The sequence below is a fragment of the Dipodomys spectabilis genome, unplaced genomic scaffold, assembly GCF_019054845.1.
Source record: "Dipodomys spectabilis isolate Male_0828 unplaced genomic scaffold, ASM1905484v1 ptg000179l, whole genome shotgun sequence".
NCBI lineage: Eukaryota > Metazoa > Chordata > Mammalia > Rodentia > Heteromyidae > Dipodomys > Dipodomys spectabilis.
In genome coordinates this window covers 6,099,462-6,119,343 of record NW_024870856.1, presented here as the reverse complement: position 1 = coordinate 6,119,343, position 19,882 = coordinate 6,099,462, and the positions used below count along the sequence as shown (strand labels likewise).

General features: G+C 41.8%; 1 protein-coding gene across 1 annotated transcript in view; it reads right to left on the bottom strand.

Annotated features, from left to right (window-relative positions):
* Ctnnd2 (catenin delta 2) overlaps positions 1-19,882 on the bottom strand; it is a 788,751-nt gene that overhangs the window by 99,577 nt on the left and 669,292 nt on the right. Inside the window, exons 15-16 of the mRNA XM_042695245.1 lie at positions 14,005-14,178; positions 159-233 (exon numbers count right to left, since the gene is read on the bottom strand). Of these exons, the coding sequence (XP_042551179.1) occupies positions 159-233; positions 14,005-14,178 (249 nt within the window). The remainder of the gene's footprint in view (positions 1-158; positions 234-14,004; positions 14,179-19,882) is intronic.

The window sequence follows — 19,882 nt, the reverse complement described above, 5'->3', positions numbered from 1 at the left end:
GGTTTGATCTGAAAAAAAAAAAAAGAAAAGATTCACGGAATGCGGTTTCTGGATTTGGAGGGAGAGTTCTCATGGGACCAGTCCTTCCCGCCCTCCCCCACCAGGCCCGCTCCACCCCCCTCCCCCACGGGGGCAGGCACCCCAGAGCTGGCTCTCACCTGTGGCAGGCAGGGAGCCCCCTCTGGCAGTGAACGTAGGGCATACGCCATGCCTGCCACATCCTCAGCCCAGCCCTGCATGAAATATGAGATTAAAAAAAAAACAAACAACTTCATCCCATCCTAGTCAGAAGTCACATTCACATAGCTTCTTATCACCATCATCCCATAACACACACTTTTCTTCTCCTGCTCCCTTTTGTGCCTCAAGCTCAGGAAGTCTGAGGGAAGGGCTGACCGATCTGAACTCACTGAGGTGCGCCTGGGCTGCGGGAACAGTCTGACAGCCCCAGAGGACTGACTGAATTGAGTCTTAGATGTGAGAAAGCATAGAGGTCAGCATTCAGAGCAGAGGTACTGTCTCCTAGTGGTGCACACGCCTACTTCTGAGACCCAACTTGTGCCCTTCAGGGTTTCCAGACCCCAACCCAGAACAGACAGGAAACCTGAGCTTATGCAAACTGCCCATACATGGGTTTGTCTCTAAAACTAATGGGGAAAGCTAGAAAAATGGAAAGGATGGAAATCAGTGTTGGGGGATAATGTGGACATATCGCAAGGTGCACATAACAGTACATTTTAACACCAGGGAGACAGTCTTGACCTTCTGAGACACGGCAGGGACTATTCCTGAGAAATTCAGTAGAATCTCTGGATCACCTCCTGTCCTCGGCTACTTCCTTCCCTGGCCCATGCTTTGGGCCTATGTGCTATGGTTTCTTTTAATTCTGCAAAGCTCAAAGAGGTCAGTTTTTAGTTTCTCTTTAAATGATATGGAAATTAAGACACAGTGATGTTAAATAACCATGCCATCGGAGTCACTTAAACCTGGATCCTGTTTCTTCATTTCTGCCTCTCTTTATGACATTGTTCCCACTATCCATATGCTCTCTCTTAGGGACTTTCCTGATCTTTTCCTCCATTCTCACACTCAGGGAGAACTACCTGTAGCTGAAAATGATCCAAGGAGGAGACAGATATGACCCTGTCCTCCGTGGAAGTCCATCTTCATATCCCTCATGTTGGATGGAAAAATGCTCTGGCATTTGGAGAATGAGAATCCTTCAGCTTTGGTTTGAGAGTAAGTGAAAAACGAAGCCAGGAACATAAGGCCCCCAACATATACAGTTTTGATACGAAAAAATGACCAACATTGTAATTTCTCCCAAGATGGAAGCTGACAGGCAGACAGTGGATCTGATCATTAACTATTGAGCTATAAAACGATAACTTTGGTTTGAAGTTTATTTTAGTTTTGGATGTGTTTCTGTTTGTATGGGAGATTTCCAACACTATCAGAGCATATAGGATAGCATTACATTGTGGTCAAACAGAGTTCTAAACTTGCCTAACTTTTTATTTTTTTTTTTACATTCAGAGGCAGGTGATTGTAATGTGCTATCACTTCTGGAGGAAGATAAGTAGACCATGAGCAAGGTGATAAAGGAGAGGCAGGTATGCTACAGACAAAGGTATTTGGGAAACGGAGAACGTTTCACAGGTCCAAGTGTCATAGAAATGCAAAGTTCACAAAGAGAGCTTCTAAAAAGAGAAGGGCACTGCCTCAGGGAGCATGCTGGGCTCTGTTCTAGAAAGGTATTTGGGCTGCCAAGAGTTTTAGTTGAAACTACAGGAGTCCGTTCACATAAATAGAGTAACAGAGAAAAGTGTGCCCAGTTCAGAGTGGCTACAGTGGACACCCTGAGAGAGAACATGGATGGAGTGCAGGTGGCATGTGCTGTGCGGAGAGGAGGGATGTGCCAGGTGTGGACCAGGAAGCCCTTGAGAAGATGAGTCCATGAGCTCAAGACAGGAGCGTGAAGATTCCAAAGAAGAAGAAGGAAGGGGAGAAGCAGGAAGAAGGCAACATAAATGAAGTAGAGGAGGACAAAGAAGAACAGGAGGGGAAGAGGAAGAGGAGGAGGAGCAGGATTTGACCCAGGAGAAACTAGACTTGCCTGCAGTCGGCCTGAAGATGCTCATGGTCCCCCTCTCTGGCCTAGCAGTTAATCGTTCACTGGGCACGGTTCTCAGCCCTTGTGTTTTAATCTTAATAGTACCCGTGTGGCAGGTACAATTGTGGTCCCTCCTCTACAAATGAGAAAAGAGAGATCCAGCCAGGGCTTGCATCCGGCAAATGCTTAACCAGGTCTTGAGTCCAGGAAGCATCTCCTAAGTCCTTGGGCTGGAGCTCCATTCTCTGCCTCCATAAAGTCAGCATCCATTAAAGACATCTCTACTCATCGTTGATGGAATTCTTTACAAAATAACCCATTACGATCCGCCTTCTTGGTGTTTTCACCTCCATTCATCTGTTGGCATTCCTCTGAACTGAGTTAAAGATTCAGTGAGCACTATGAATGGAGATGACGGAGATTCCGATACAGCCCTGAGAACTGCTTGCTGAGATTCAGTGGGTCTGACACTAGAAGCCAGATGTAGCCAGGAGTTTCTTGTCTGTCAGGAAAGGGTCTTGTGTTCACAGGCGATGGGGCAGTGCCTGGAAACATAACGGCTACATTTGTGCTTTTCTTCCTTGTCCAGGAATCCTCCTGGAGGGCTGCTTGGCTCACCATTTGGCCTCACAAGGTATTGTCAGAGAAGAAAGAGAAGAACTCAGATTAGCATTCAAAACTAAAGGGCACAGATGCAGGTAGAAGCTGGGATATATTTGGAAGGGGATTAGCAGAGGCAGGAAGTAATTTACCCTTCTCATGCAGAGCCTCTGAGCTGGAGTTGGGGAGCAGAGTGGGGAGGAAGGAAGAGAAATGACACAGTGAGCAGGCTGCCACCTAAGTCCTGGACTCTGGACACGTCCCTGCTTGGGGTGAGGGGCTGGTGAGCAAATGGTAGAGCGGAGAACCGTCAGAAAATCTTCTTTCCTTCCACTCTGGCAGCGGCCAAGTGAGATTCAGCAAGGTTCTGGAGTGGGAAGCAGAGAGCAGGGACAGCACAGTGTGCTTTGCAGGCTGCCGAGAGTGCCTATGGCCCCAGCATAGCCCCGAGGGCTTTTGTGAGCTGCAGTGCACAAGTCCACTGTGGAATAGCGAAGGATGTGGAGCTGCAGAGAAGTTACCCCACCAGAAGGTGGAGGTGGAGAGCCACAAGGAGGGAGTCAGGAGCGGACCAGAGATGACCCCGTCACTGACCATCACACCCGTGTGTGTTCTGGACAGGAGGCAGCATAGGGTCGATGTATCTCCAACTCAGAAATGGAACCAATTCATAATGTAGTTCCACCTCTCTGCAGGAATATCTTGGACAATCCAAGTTGAACATCAATTGTGGAGATCGGGAGCGGGTGAGGGCTGGCACCATCCGTGCAGCCAGGCTCCACGCCAAGTTGAATTTATCTAGAAATGACTCGACTGGTGTTCCCTCCCAACTTTTTTTTTTTTTTTTTAAACTAAAACTAGGCAAAGCTAGGGCTGAGATGTAACCTAAAGTGTAAACCAAAGGCACTTGAATATGCGTTTGGGTCTAATACTTGCCTTCGTGGCACTGAAGGCTTGCTGATGAAGTGAAGTCAGGAACCTTTGAATCCTCTAAAGCCAGGCTGCTTTACTGGGTTTCCAGAAGCCTAGCTTTTAACAGTCTCAGCCTGACTATAAACATAACCAATGGCTATAAGTTTTTTCAAAAGTTTCTCCCCTATATACAGTGTGGTTATCTGTTAAAGATTATTCATATTTTAAAGGATGTGTAATTTAAAAAGATTTCCTCCTCTTGGAATCCTAGTAATTGGCTAAATGGCTAAGGATAATGTTCTCCACTAAATGCAAAAAGTCTCTTCTGAGGCCAAACCCAGAATAATGCTAAAATTCTGAATCTGACTACTGATTTTATTGAAAGTAGAGTGCAATTAAATGTTTTTCTGTTAGATGCCCGTCTTCCCACCGACATTATGACATTAGCCATTCCCCTTTTTCCTTTAAACATGATAAAGAAAGGTTATATTTTAAAAACCTAACTCTTCCAAATACAATTTATAATTAATTTATAATTATAATTTAATTCTGAGGCATTGTAGGAACATGTCACACAGCCACCTTTGTGTAAAGTCCCATCTCACACAAGAGGAATAGATACAGTGAATGTGGTAACAAACGGGGTGAGATTCTGAATTTATCTATAATACTGTGGGATTTACATGGTATCTGGTTCTCATGATGAGGGTGAATTGTATCTCCCTTCCCGAATTATTTATTCAGCCTTGCTTTACTGGAAGGGAACTGTGTCTACTCCAGCATTTATGGCAATGGGCATGGTCAGTGGAAGGTGCTCCTCATGCAGGCTGTGTCTCTAACAGACTCAGCACTCAGATGTCAGCTTTTCAAATTCCATCATGTCCTAAGATCATACTTTTTTATTCTTCAGAGTTCCAAGATTTATTTTGAAAAACAAACAACGGTGTCTCCATTGGAGAATATTGTTGAAAAATTTCCTTATGTCACCAAAACAATCAAAAGTAACAATGTGGATTAAGGTCATGGTAGCTATTATGTGTATGTTCTATTTTTTTTCTTGTCTGCCTGTAGGTTTTAAATGTAAGTCTGGTTATTGCAAAGACTGAATTTGGCTGCATGTATTCATACAGTTCTGAAAATCTTAACATTCAATCAGCAGAATTTCCTGGGGAGAGGGAAGGGAAACCATTTTGATGTGCTTTCAAGGTCAGAACAAGTGAAGAAGGTCAGGCTGAGGTGAAATGTGCTCCTTTCTTCACTAAATAAATGAGCACACATTAGGTATTCTCCCAGCCCTTAAGCGATCTCAAGGACCAGTAATTTTCAATTAAAAATACCCGCCTTTGTGGACACAGGAAGGGTTGTGAATGTTATACTGGAGGTCTCATTTCTGTATGTGACTGGCAATTAGAAAAGCCTCTAAGGGAATTAAATGAGACCCTGTTGAGATGACGGGCCTCACAGAGAAGGCAATGAAGCCTTTCCTGGTCTTGCTCTGAGCCTCTTGCACTTCCGTAGTGGTGCTGCAGGACACGCCACTGACTAGGGGAGTCACTGACACGATGGAGCTTCTGAATGGACCTGGCGACAGTTCTGGCCTCAATGCGGTGGGACCCTGATGGAAAGGCAGGCTCCCTCCTGGCCACGGGGCTCAGAGCAGCTCCAGTGGTATTTATATTTGGGACAAGACAGTAAGACTCATGCAGTTGTTTAATCTCCTCACATCTTCTGACATCAAGTCAGGAAACTTTTCTATGTCTACACTTATTTTCTTCTGGAATATGGTGCCTTATCAAAAGAGGAAATTACATGATTTCTTGTTGTTTTAGAGGGAGCATACATCCCATTTTGGAAACGTCACATGGTTTTTTTTTCTGTAGGGTGATGAGATGGAGAAAATTTAAAATTTGTCCTAAGGGCACAGGCTGCAGCAACTGTGCTGACAGGGCATTCCGCCTTGCAAGTGCACAGCACAGTTCCCGTGGAAACCATAGGAAGTAGGCTAACTCAAAGGCAAGTGCGTTTTTACTAAGATGTGTTTTGCAACACAGATGTATTAGAGAACCTTTGTCTTGTTAGTACAGAGTACAGAACTTTACTTTTCTTGAATCTGGGTTTAGGTTAACCTTATGATAGGCTCTTACTGTTGGCAGAGTCTGAACTCTCTGGCTCATTTGTCTCCTGAGAACCAGAAGAGGAGCTCAGACTATAAGCAGGGACCAGAGCTGCGATCTTGATCTTCCCAGGGAAACATCACTTGCTGTGGACTTGAGTTTTGGTTTGATTCTTGCTTGGTGCTCCCAAGAACAGCCTTGCTGAGTTGCATGCTGAAGAGGGCCCAACATCTCTCAGTTGAGGTGGGGAAGGGAGCTCCATGTCCTTAACCCCTGCCCTTTACTGCCACAGCAGGAGAGAAGAAAAGAACTGTCTTCTTTCCTGCTCAACCTCTTGGGTATTTGGGGGTCTCTTTGTTATTGCAGCTGCCATTTCTTGAACATACAGTCTCCACTTAATGCATTCAAAGGAATTCTCCATCGTGAGTTCTGAAGATACTGGGAAATGAGCTCCCCCCCCCCCCCCCCCCGCCCCTTACCACTTTCTGTTACGGACATCCTCCTATCACAGCATTAATAATGACTTCTTGAACTTTTTATTTCCATGTTCATTACATTGCAAGCAAAGAGACCAACTCCTGTGTGCCTCTTCACTTCCATTGTCTTCTCCTTTTTGGCCCACAGTGGGAGATTTAAACATGTTTAATTGATGAGTGGAAAGGTCAGGCTGATTTGCAGCACTAAGGGCTTATTATTTAAATAAGGCATTCTCCAATGAATGGCTCTGTGCAGAAAAGATCAAAGCCACGGCAATCGCTAATGCAGCCAGAGAATTCTAACCACTTCCACAAAAGTACCAGGAAGGTTTGAAGTGGCTCCTTGCTCCCCTCGGAGTCTTTTCAAAAGCCAAATGAATCCCTTAATCCTGGGGCACCTCTGCCTAGTATTAGAGCCTTTGACTGGAGGATTTTGAGCATTTGTTTTCCTCTAGGAAGAGAAGAACCAAGGAAGTATATCTGAGCTGCCTTCACTCTAAACATGGCTTCAGCAATTTAACGAAAAATTTTATGGTGCAATTCCTTTCTGGCCTGGCTGTCCAAGAGCAATGGCTCTTTCTTGAATAGTCCATGTCTTAAACAAGGCTCAGAAGGAGTTTCATAACAGATTCACAACTACCTATGCGTAAGGTTAAGTGTACATAATTAGGTGTAACTGGTGGCCCAGAAGTTTTCTTTAGGGTCTTGTGTGTTTGCCTGATACCAAACTAAAATCAGTTAGTATGGGATGAAGCCAGGAGGCCCAGGGTTTCCTTAGTGCTTGACTTATGTCCTATGTCCTCTCCAGGGCTGGTGTTGATGGGGAGAGGTACTGTCCACTGTGCTGAGGAGAACACTCAGTCTTGCTCTGTGGGGAACATGCCTTCTCCCTCTCTAGCTGCTTTTAAGATAGACTCTTTATCACTGATTTTGAAAGATTTGGTTGAGGCAACCAGGCTGTACTTCCTTCCTTTTTCCTGTGCTTGGGCTTATTTGGGCTTCTTGCATCTGTGAGTTTATGGTTTCCTTCAAATTTGAAAAAAACTTGAGTTGTTATTCCTTCAATGATTTTTTTTTGTTTTCTTTTGCCTTTTCCTCTCCTTTACTTGGGAGATGGCACCTGGGCATATTTTAGGACACTGGGTCATCACAGAAGATCTGCATTTCTTTTTCTTTCCTGTTTTTCATTTTGTTAGTTTCTGATATTATCCTCTGGTCTACTAATCTTGTTGCTTGTGGTTTAATCTACTGTTGAGTCCCATATATTGTTTTTTTTAAACATTATACTTTCAACTCTAGATATTTTGTTTTTGTTTTTTAAAATATTTTCTGTTTCCATAGAACTTTCTGAACATGTAGGAAACAATTATAATAATCTCCTGTTTGATCATTTTATCATCTGTGTCAGTTCTGAGCTGACTTAATACTCATTGTGAATGACTGTTTCCTTTTTATTTGCTTTTGGGCAATCTTCAACTTTATATCAGATATTCTTAATATGAATTTGTTGGGTGCTGGGTACACTTTCATTCTCACAGGCATTTTAAATCTTTGTTCTTAAATGCAGTGAATTTCCTTGAGACTTGAGCCTTACTTTTAAGATGTGCCCCTTATAGGACTGACCCACCCCCCCCCGCTTCCTGTCTTTGGGGATCACCGTTCTTCTCTGACTAATGCTTAACTCTTCCCTGAATCTGTTCCATACATTTCTTTTCTGCATTATGTGTGTGTATGTGTGTATATGTGTGCGTGTGTGCATGTACATGTTTGCAGCAAAGGAAGGTAAATGTGGACTTTGTCTCAACATGTTGGCATCTTAACTGGAAGTGGAAATCTCTAGTTCAGTGGAGTTCTGAAATTCTATAGACTTCAGAAGTCAAATTACCCAACAACAGTGATGAAATCAAAGCTATAAAAAAATAGTAAGACTATAAAATATAGGTCTTTTCTACAGTTGATTTGTATGTTTAAGGAGTTTACAGTTCAGCCAGTCTTGAGTTAGTACTATATTCTGGGTTTTGTGGGAAGAAACTTTCTAAGTCATGTGTATGAGGGCCACACCCTGTGGATGTCTTTCTTGCTACACCTGTTCCTTACCTGGCCTCTCCCAGTGCACTTGGCCTCATAGCCAGGACACACACATTTCTGTGGTCCTCATTTCCTTGGAGTGTACTGTTTCTCAGAGACTGCTGACTGATGCAGTTCTCAGCCCTCCCGGGGGGGGGGGGGAGGTAGGGGGGGAGAGGTGCCCAATATTTATTCTGGCCCAGTTACTAATCTGTGAGGCATGATGCTTCATGTTCCATTTTCATCATAGTCTTTCAAAACTCTGCTTTTCTGCATTTAAAACTTATGCTTTGTCTCACACCGTTAACAGGGACAAGGCCAATTTGCTTAATCTTAGATGTCAAATTATAATTCTTATTTTTATTTGTTGCATTCCACCAATTTACCCTGGTTTCCTTTTATGTGACACGGTAGCTGCTCAACTGTGCCAAATTCAGTGTCCTTCTGGTGGTCGGTCTCTAAAGCAAGTCTCTGATTTCCCAGTTCTCTTACATTTTTTTTATTCAACTGGACTATATAGCTAGAGATTCTGCTTCCTTCTTTATTATATATTGCTATGTTTGCTCATTAAATATTACTTGATCACTTTGTAGTTATCTTCACCGCATCTTATTTTTAAAATAAAGAGGCAAACAACCCTCTGAAAATATTCATGTATTAGGGAGAAATTAAATATGAAGGATATCCAAACCATTTGGCCTTACAGCTAGTAGAGGATATTTCTACAGTTCAAATTGTGGATTTTCATGAAGCTCAGGTACGCTAGAAACATTCCACAACGGGAGCTGAAGGATTATTCATCCAGATTTTGGAAATCTTCAAACTATTCTATTCAATCGTTTTAATATACTGCAATACCCACAATCACTGTAGTGCACATAAGAAGAATGTAACTGGAATCCATGTTGGTCAGGAGAAACATTCATCACTTTACTTTTGCCACAATGCCATTAGGTTTTTCTGATGCTCATAACCAAGTAATGAATGTTTTAAAGTTTAAAAAGTGTTTAGGGCCATTATGAAGATCTGGTTTTCTAGTCAATTTGTTACAGGAAAAGAGTGTGTATGCTCTCCCCATAAACAGAAGTTATTGTTTCAGAAGATGAGGTCCATAAAAAGCAATCTCCATGCAAAATTCTGTTTTTGTGGGCTCATAAAAAGTTAAGGACTACTAAAGAAATATACTGAATTTCCAGAGTTGCTTTAAAACACATTGTGAGATGCCTAGATTTCAGACAGTAGCATTGTGTGTATGAAAGTCAATGCAACTCTATATCCTCAGTCAGTATTTTAATTATCCCAAATTGTTTCTGTGAAACTGTCTTTTTAGAGTAAGAATTTTTCTACCCAGTTTCTATAAAAGCCATTTTGAATCTTCCTGGAATTGTGATAATTCATCAGCATTTGGTTCGGTGATAATCTCTACTCTTACCTCAGAATCATCTCCCTCCCTTTCTATGTCATATAGTAAATGACAAAAAAGTATCTATTTCTACCTCTATATATCTTTGTCATCTTTATATCTCTTCCATCTAACTAACTGATGGTGATTACATGGTTGATTTTGACAAGGATACTCTTTTGTAGACATGCATCTATTTATCACTATACAGAAATACTCCTTTGCAACCCCTTGTGTGCCTGAAGGTCTTCTCTTTTCTCTAGGAGTGCTAGGGAACTAAGACTTGAAAATACCACTGATACCCTAAGAATCAAAATTAGCCATTGCGATAGAAATGGTGCTAAAATGCTTTCTATCTTCTAAAATTGCCAGTAATAACTTGGCATTCTCTTGGCCACAGACGACCAGCTTTATGCCCGTCACTTACTAGAAGACAGGGAAGAGCCGAGACATTGAATGACCTCTGATAGCTTTACTTTCTTGCAGCCTCATATTTACTCTAACTCTTTTTCTATTCTCGATTTATGTTTTACCTTCTCTTTCTCTATTCTCACATCTTGGTCATGTATCTGTGTGTCTGCTTATGAGAATTATTCCCTGAATTTTCTAACTTGTGGCCTATAGACCAATATGGATGGATGTCCACTGGTCATAGTGTTTAGCTGTTGTCTAAAACACAGAACAGCTTTTCTTCTGTACCTCTGACCCTCAGGTCTTCCAAGCTTTTCTGCCTTATTCTCAATAGTCTGTTTCACTGGCAATAGAAAAATGTAGCAAATAAGTGTCCTTGGATATATGGAGAGAGATGTCACCCTGGGGATAACTGGGCCAAACTAATATTATAAGTTTCTGCTGAAACAGCACTATGGCATTGCTGGAAAACATCCGATAACTAGTAGCACATAGCCAAAGTAGGATAGAACTTAAACATATAAAAATAGCAAAGATCTATCAATTTCTTATTCCAACGACTTAAGTTTACATGCTCAGACATACTCCTGCATCTCTGCCAACTGGCTAGGCCCATGTAAGACGCAGAGCCTAAGGTGTACAACCGTCAGGAATGGGCACCATTACTGACCTCTACAGCCTGCTGAACACTGTTGAACTGACATGGGAAGACAACAGTCCTCTGTAACTCCTATGGATTTTACTTATTGCTCTCTGAATCACAGAGCCAAATAAAGGGTTATAGAATGCGTCTATCTGAGGATGCTCTGGCCCACAATATGAAAGATGTTTATAAGCAAAGAAGACTGTCATCTGCAGGAAAGACATGTGAACAGATACTGTTTGAATTAAACATGACCATTTTTGCTTAGCCAAGCACAGACCCGGCAGCAGGGTGTGAAGAGAGGTAGGGAGTAGCTTTGGCCCTTGGGGCTTACCAATCAGATGTGCTTCTCAAGGACAGCTAGTAGCTCAGCAGGAAGAAGGAACGGATGACTGGTGACATCATCTTGAATGTGGCATTTAAATGGAGTGCAATTCTCTTTTGTAAGAAGTCTTATTCCTCAGCTTGCCTTAGTGATTTTCTCTTTATTATTAGTTCTGAGCACTTCGTAGTGATATCCTTTGTTCTGTCTCTTCTTGTCTGTTGTGTTGGGCTGGCCTTCCTCCAACTGCTTCTATCTTATAAACTGATGGTTTTGATTAAACGTGGAGAAACGCTCACCGTTATTACTTTACATATTTTCTTTCCGTTCTCTCTTGTGGATCTGCACTACATTATATCACATGTGATGCTTGCACGGACAAGCTCTACATTTCTTCTTCTTTCCTCCCTGTATTTCACTCTTCTTGCTGTCTTCAAGTTCACTGATATTTTTCTTTTCTTTTCTTTACGGCAGTATTGGCTTTTGAATTCAGGCTCCTGTGCTTGCTAGGCAGGTACTCTACAAGGTAAGTCACACTCCTCGTTTTTGTCTTAGTTGTTTTTAAGAAAGGATATTGTGGTTGTGCCTAGGGTTGCCTCAAACTGGGGATCCTACTACCTATGCTCCCCATGTAGCTAGAATTATAGATGTGAAAGAAACACCCAGCTTGTTGGTTGAGATGATCTCACTAACTTTTTGGCAAGGCTGACCTCAAACAGTGATCTTGCTGATCTCTGCTTTCTGAGTAGCTGGTGTTATAGGTATTACTCACTGTGCATAGCTCTATGAATTACTTTTTCACAGTATTTAATGTGCTTTTAATCTCATCCCCTGTAGTTTTTGCTTGAGACACTATATTTATGACTCTAGAAGTTTCACTTGAGCCTTCCACATATTTTTCCTTTCTCCTTTTTCTAGTACAGAGAGAATATATGTAAAAGTTGAAATCCTACATTCATAATTGTCTATAATCCAAATGTTTTACCATATTGCCATAGTAAGGATCCAAGATAACAGGTAAAATAGGAACACCCTATATTAAGATGTCATACTTTATTGTGTCCTTAATGGTGTCTAGATCTTTGTGCCTCTGTTCAAATCCATTCAGGTTGGGCAGCGAGGTGAGGGGGCTGGCTGGAGATTTGCAGTACAGGAATACCTCCGGACACACCGGTGACATTCCTTGGGCTATGATATCTTACTTCTGCATTTGCATTCAGCATTGAGATGGATCTGTGTTCAGGTGCGTGAGGCAGCTGTGATCTTCTATTTAAGGATAAGGCACCTCAGACATAGGAGGTGCTGTAATTTGCTCAGGTTCCCATGTGCAGAAAGGCGGGGGTCTAGGATTGAGGCCTGTCAAAGCTTTCAAGAGTGGGCTAAAATTCTTAAACTTTTTAAAATATATTTTTTTTTTGGGTCTGGTTGTGGGGCCTGAACTCTGGCTCTGGGTTCTGTCCCTCAGCTCTTCAGCTCAAGGCTAGAGCTCTACCACTTGAGCCACAGCACCACTTCCGGCTTTTTCTTTTTGCTTATGTGGTGCTAAGGAATCAAACCCAGGGCCTCATGCATGCAAGGCAAGTGCTCTACCACTGAGCCACCTTCCCAGCTCTTAAACTTTTTTATGTCCTTCCAAACTTAAAAAAATTGTATTATAAAAAGGGGTTTCAGATGAGTTATCAGTTCCTTTCTAATTATATAAAATGACTCCGACTTTCTGCTTGGTGGAACTTGCTTTAGAAACTTTTCTCCATCCATTTCTGATTGAAAGTGAGGCATTATTACTTCCTGCCCAGCCCTACCTCAAGTCTTTAAGTGGAAACATTGGTCAGGGAACAAAAGGGAGAATTGTGTCCATTCCTAAGACTCTGAATAGAAAACATGTGAGCCTGCGTCACCTCACCTGGACGTCCCAGCTGAGGAAGAAGGGAATGCCGAAGGTCAGATTGTGGCAATGGAGAGGAGGAGGAGGAAGGGTGGGGGAGTGACAGGAAGGCAGACACCATGAAGTATAAGCAAAGATGAGGGAACAGTTGCTTAGGCGGGTGTGTACACCTCGATGGTTCTGACCTGGAAATTATCTGTAGCCATGTGTCAGTGTTCAGATCATTTTGAAGAGAAAGAAACTCAAAGAAAAGATTGATTGATGACTATCCCAAATACCAGACTTGGTTTTCAATGAATGATAACAGAAAAAAAGGGAAAAAAAAACACTTCCTTAATTTTTCTTTGTCATTCTCCCCACGTATCTTCATTCTGCACATATTTATGGAACAAGTTACATGAGCACGTGTTACTATGAGCAACCAAAGTAATTCCTTCCTAAGGCAAACCCCTGTCTACCTCCTATGAAGGTCATGATGGTTTTTGTTGAGTCAGCAGAAACAGTGTCAGTTTATAAGGACTTGGAGGGGAGGGGCGTGCTAATCTCCTAATGGCCACATCTACGCTTCAGTATTACTCCCCCTCCTACCATAGCAATAGAACTTCCCTGTCAGTCTATACTACAATTTAAAAATTCACAGGTATTTTTTCTTTAGGAACTGATGCAACATTTTATGCATTTATGTACGTTTTTAGACAAGGTGTCTGGGGATTAGATCCCATTGCGATCCGAGACAGTGCTGTGAAAACACCATGTCACTCATTCCTGGAAAGCTTCGTAGCTCAGCTGTATGCAAGGAGGGGAGCCTCTTAAAGCACTTTCTAGGACTGCACTCGCCTCTCTTGTTGCAGTGGTCTTCTAGAATCCTTGAGCCATTAAGAAGAAATTAGTTTTAAACGAACATCTTTCCAAGTCCAATAGCTCAATATATTTTTTCATCTCTAACATCCTAAAAAAAACTTTCTTAAATTGTATTTCTCAAAACTACACTTGTATTGTTTTCCTAAATACTTGCTCATAACTCCAGATTGCTTTTTTATGATAATGAACTAGCCATACCTTCCAGCTCCCCGCAGCCAGGTTCTGCAGGGCGCCTGCCGCCCCTTCCAGCGTGTCTGGATTTGAGCACTCAGAGAGCAGTGTGAGGTAGGGTTTGACTATGGATGGGTGCCACAGCATCTGGATCCCCTTGGGAGGTTCCGCGCAGTCGGGAAGAGGTCCTACTCCATCCCACTGGTGGAAGAGAAACAAGACAGTCAACATTTATAACATCTGCATGATTCTTGATGCTACCTTTTATCATCGTCACCAACAAACAACAAAAGCCAGGGTCATAACACTTGGTATAGGGGATCCAGAAAATGGGAGAACCATTTCTGTCATCATGAGATGGAAGTTGGAGGAAGCTGGGACATATGCAGAAGGGGCTGTAGCTGGTAACAGAGGGGACAGGCTTTTTGAGAACAAGTCTAACACAACTGCTCTAAGGAGGGAGGTACATTTTTGACTGAGCACAGTGGAAGATGACTATATGTTTCATAGCTCTTACATCAGCTGTTGTATATCAGTATGAATATCCAATGCTTTCACTTCTTATGCATAATCGTGATAACATATAAACAACTATGATACCTCCCTATATAACTGGTAAAAATATACCTTTATTTGCTTTTGAGTACCATCATTGCCTCTAACAAACAAATAACAAAATGAATGAAAGGGAAAAGATCATATGGTTTATGAGATGTGCTGATATGAGCTACACGCAACTGTAGCTCTTATACAATCTTGATAGTTTGCCTTGAATTAAATATTATGAATAACAGGACAATGTGTAGTTAAAATTAATTGTACAGAATTTTTATAGCTCATATTCACAAAGGAATATGAATCCACTATTAAAAACAGTAGTTATGAAGTCTTTATACCAGCTTGGACAAATGATAACAATAAAAGTTAAATGAACAAAGATGCGAAGCATCATGGGATTTGTGCAGTATCCCAAGTAAAGTGTATCGTAAAACCTCTAATTATTATAACATGCATTAATAAAATGCTCGTGTTTCATTTTCTTTTCTACATTTTAAGCCTTCTTATTCTGACTCTAAAAATCATTAAAATTGAAATGATTCTAATCTTTGTTGCAAATAGCTTCTATATTTATTTAATACAAGAAAAGAAGAAGCTGGGTACTGGTGGCTCACTTGTAATCCTAGCTATTCAGGAGGCTGAGATCTGAAGATCCTGGTAAGGTCAGCTCAGGCAGGAAAGTCAATGAGAATCTCATCTCCAATTAACCACTAAAAAGCCAGAAGTAGAGATGTGGCCCAAGTCATAAAGTACTGGTCTTGAGCAAAAGAGCTGAGGGACAGTGCCCAGGTGCAGAGATCAAGCTCTAGGACTGGCATAAAAACAACAACAAAAACCAAACAAAACCTAGAACTGTTGCTAGAGATTCTAATGAAGTTATTTGCTGTCACAATTTCAATATTGATTTTCCAGAAAAAATTAAAATCTCATGTCTTCCTTCTTCTCCATTATGATAAGCTTAGTTTTAGTTAGGGCTCTAAAGGTTAGAGATGAATGATAACCTATGGATGGCTGCTGGACTTCTGTTAAGAATCATTTTCAGTTTGTCAATGGATCGCAGCATTCTATGTGTGTGTGTGTGTGTGTGTGTGTGTTGGTCCTGAGGCTTGAACTCAGGTCCTATACACTATCCCTCAGCTTTTTTTTCTCAAGGCTAGCATTCTATCACTTGAGCTATAGCTTTACTTCAGCTTTTTGCTGCTTAGTTGCAGGCTGGCTTCAAACTTAGTCTTCAGATATCAGCCTCCTGAGTAGCTAGGTTTATAAGTGTGAGCACCAGCACCCAGCTGGACTGTATATAACACTTTTAACAAGAATGGTCAGGGCATGGAACTTGATTTTTTTTTTTTTTTTGGTAAAAATACCGTACAGAGGGGTTACAATTACATGGGCAAGGTAATGAGTACATTTCTTATCAAGCATTGATGCCTCCTCCTTTGTTTCCCCTTCCCATCCCTTCCCATCTCCTCTCCCCCTGCCAAAGTTGTAAAGTTCGTTTTTCGACATAACGTCTTGTACATCTCATTGTTGCAATGGGTCCACCTGTATCCCTATTTATACAATTTGTTTTTTCCTTTCCCTCCACAAATTATACCAACCTCAAATACAGTGAAAACAGGGGTTATACCATGGGGGAGGGACATATAATGTTTCTTCTTTCTTGCGATTGTTTCATTTTTGTTTTTAAAAATTTATTTTGTGCTTGCTATCTTTCAGTAGTTGTACCAAAAGGTTTCACTCCAGTATGTCAGTTTGTGAGTGCAACGCATGGGGATACATGCCATCCCTTCATCACTCCCCCATCTCTCCCAACCCCCCTTCTCCCCAGTTCACCAGGTTCCATTTTCACATATGTATGTTGAATATTATCACTGCATTCTCACACCTCTCTCCTCCAGTTGCCTGCCGCCCCTCCCCCCCCACCGCCCTGCACTTGATCTCACCCCATACAACATACATTCCAGCTTCCTGGTATTATGTTAAACTCATAGTTGTTCAAAGGAGTTACACCATTGGAATCCGTCCCTGAATATGTTTGCAGATTTATTCACAGGACTCTGTGTACGTTTATATATACATAAATATATATAATTTAGATGTAACTTCCACATATGAGAGAAAATGTGCCCTTTGTCTCTGAACCTGACTTTAGGCAGGTGCTCAACCGCTTGTGCCTTGCCCCTAGCCAGAAGTTCTTGTTCTTTTAACTGGAGCTGTTTCTTAATCATTCAGCGATGATTCTGCATGAATCATGAAACAAGCATGAATTCTGCATGAAACAAGCACACCTTATTTAAACATTCTGAAAAGCACGGAATGAGAGTCAGCGCTGCTATACTGCTCATTCCTTGGCAATGGCTTTGCAGTGGTGGGAGGCTGCACTAGGGAAGGAGTAGTGACTGTAGTGTTGTCCATCTTCTGATCAGGCAGGGGTCATATCGGCTCCGAAAGGAAAGGTGCCTATGGTAGCGACTATATCAATTCGTTGTTTGTTTCACTTTCTACTTTGTCATCTCCTTAAGCATGTTAAGCTATCATTTTCATACAAAGATCTAATAATATCCAAAAAATCAGAAGGCGAAATTTCAGCTCAACCTGGCCGAGACTGTCTCCTCCTGGAGGAGTTGGGCAGATGGCAGCAGGTACGCAGAAGCGACATTTCCTGATCGTCACACACTGCAACAGCATGAGTGGGCAGGAGGGAAACTCAGCTACCTTCTCTCTTGCTGGCTTTCATTTTATTCTCCTTTCTTTAATTTCTTCACTATAAAGCAGGATACATGATTAAATCGGTCGATAATTTCCTTCTGCTCTGACAGATCTATGTAACTCTGAAATACTTTTTATTAGAATCATTTTTTTTTTTGAAAAAACAACTACAGAGAGAACCTGGAGGAAATAAAAGGAGAACTGATGTGGAAGATAGATCTCCTTTGACGACAGCGAATGATGGGCTCAAAGGGGACTTTTGCTCCTCAGAACATGGATGGCAACCCGGAACCTGCACACTGCAGAACTATTTCAAAGTCAGACAATGTATCTCAGACCTTTATCTCGGACTTTATCCAAACTTTTATTGGGGAATTATCAACTGTCCATTAAAAAGAAGGTTTCTCCCACAAAATGATTTGAAGTATTCTTTAAGGGTGATGTTAATATACTTGAAACTGTTATTAACCAATATCAACAAGACCATTGAGCAAAGTACGGCTAGGATTAGACTAAAGTAGGAGAACTCTTCTTTACGTGCTCATTTCTTGTATAGATGAAGAGCCACGAGAAACTGTGTGATATGTAAGTTTTATCAAAACTTACTTATTCCACATCTATAAATTAAATATAGGATCCTTCTTCCCTAATGTCTTTATAAAACTAGAACATAGGAAAGCAACAGCTAAATTGTTTTTTTTGGGAAAAAAGGCATCCCAAGGTGGCTTTGAAGTTGTGATCCCTCTGCTTAGCTTAACACATCTCCAGTGAGAGATTTGGGAAAGTCTTGTCTGGTAGTCCAAGACAGAGAGCAATGGTGTTAATACCAAGTGATGAAAGGGGTGGTGCTGATCAAGATGCACTGTACCCAGAAACAATATGTTGAGTTGAAGACCCTTCGTACAACCACTTAGAGATAATAATACTAAAAATAAAGAGTTTGAAGTCTGTGCAGTCACTTAAAGAGCAGCAATGTCAGGTACCATTGGAGGTGGGGAAGGAAATAGGAGAAGGATCTCATGCTGCTCTTCCTCAGTCTGTGCAATTTCATGCTTCCAGGACATGAAATATCATGTCATGAATCAAGCACCTATCATATGGAGGGGTGACGGCAGGGCGAGCCGAGGCTGGAACCAGCCAGGGGAGTGAGTGGCAGCTGAAGGAAGCAGATGGCTAGACAGGAAATGGTAAGAAGCAGCCAAAGAAAAAAGTGTGCTTATTAATAAGGAAAACTATATTTGGAAAAAAACCCCACACCTGTGATGTTAGGAAATGAAAACTTATGACTATCAATAGCATTGTGAAGGGCAGATCCATAAAGTGATTATTAAAAAAAATCAAATCCATGTACCTAGTTTTTACTAGCAAGAGTGATACAGATAAATAATGGTTTATGTAGCCAAAGCCTTAAAACATTAACTTGGTCTACATACTTCACTTTGGAGAAAATATTCTTAAGCAGATCTGATGAAGGAAGGGGGTGAGTCTGACTATACAGATGTGTACTACAGTCTAGGTTAGTAACAAAAAGGGAGGGGATGAACAAGGTAATTTTCTTTAAAAAGAGTTCTGGGTCACAGCGACAAGCCTGGCCCTAAAATGGGCATATTCCAGCCACTGGGCTATTTTCTTGCCTGCCAAGAAGAAAATCATGTTGTACAAGTGATAAAGTGCCACAGGCCTATCGACTTTCTCCATACCTGCTTCTGCTTTAGATGTGGGCCAAGCAGGCAGGGGTGTAGGTAAGAAGGGGCTGCAATGTTTGAATAGAAGGCACAGAGGAATGAATTTCAGCGATGAGGTAGTTCTCTCAGAGACAGATGACTCCTGATGTACCCCCTTAACAAACCTGACACCTCTTCTTTGGCAGAATTACACTTGCTAGGCAAGCCTTCTACCACTTGAGCCATCCTCTCTAGCCTTTTTATTTTTCAGATAGAGTGTCATTTTTGCTTAGGGCTTCCCTCAGACCTAGATTCTCCTACCTCTACCTCCTGTGTAGCTACTAGCTGGGATTACAGATGTGTGACACCACTCCTGGCTTCCCTTCCCCACCATCCCTCCCCTTTATCTAGATCATAGAAATCCTGACTGTCCCAGGAAAGGCTATTCTTTGCAGACTCCCTTGCAGCTCAGATGCTACTAGGAGCCAGCGAAGTCTGCCTGGATATGATGGGTGCATATGATGGGTGGAGCTCTAACCAGAAGGTCCTCTTCTTTCTCTCATTTTTACTACAGAACTGGAATGTGAAGAGCCACCTAGGATGAGGAGGAGAAGGGCAGCATCTTTAAGCAATAGCGCACACTTGTAATCCTACCTACTCAGGGGGCTGAGATCTTAGAATCCCAGTTTAAGGTCACATCTCCAATTAGCCACCAGAAAGTTGGAAGTGGAAGTATGCCTCAAGACGGAGAGCACCAGTGTTGAGTGAAAGCTCAGGAGCAGCACCATGAAGGCACCACAGACACAGCATCAGCATCATAACGTACAGAGTGAACCTATTTCTATGGATGTGGAGCAAATTTCTGCATTAGAAGGAAACATACTTTTACTAAAAGACTGTGCAAATTCAGCCAATGGAGTCTGTTTTCTGAATTGTTAAATGATTATAAACATACTGAAACGATCTGAAAGGTT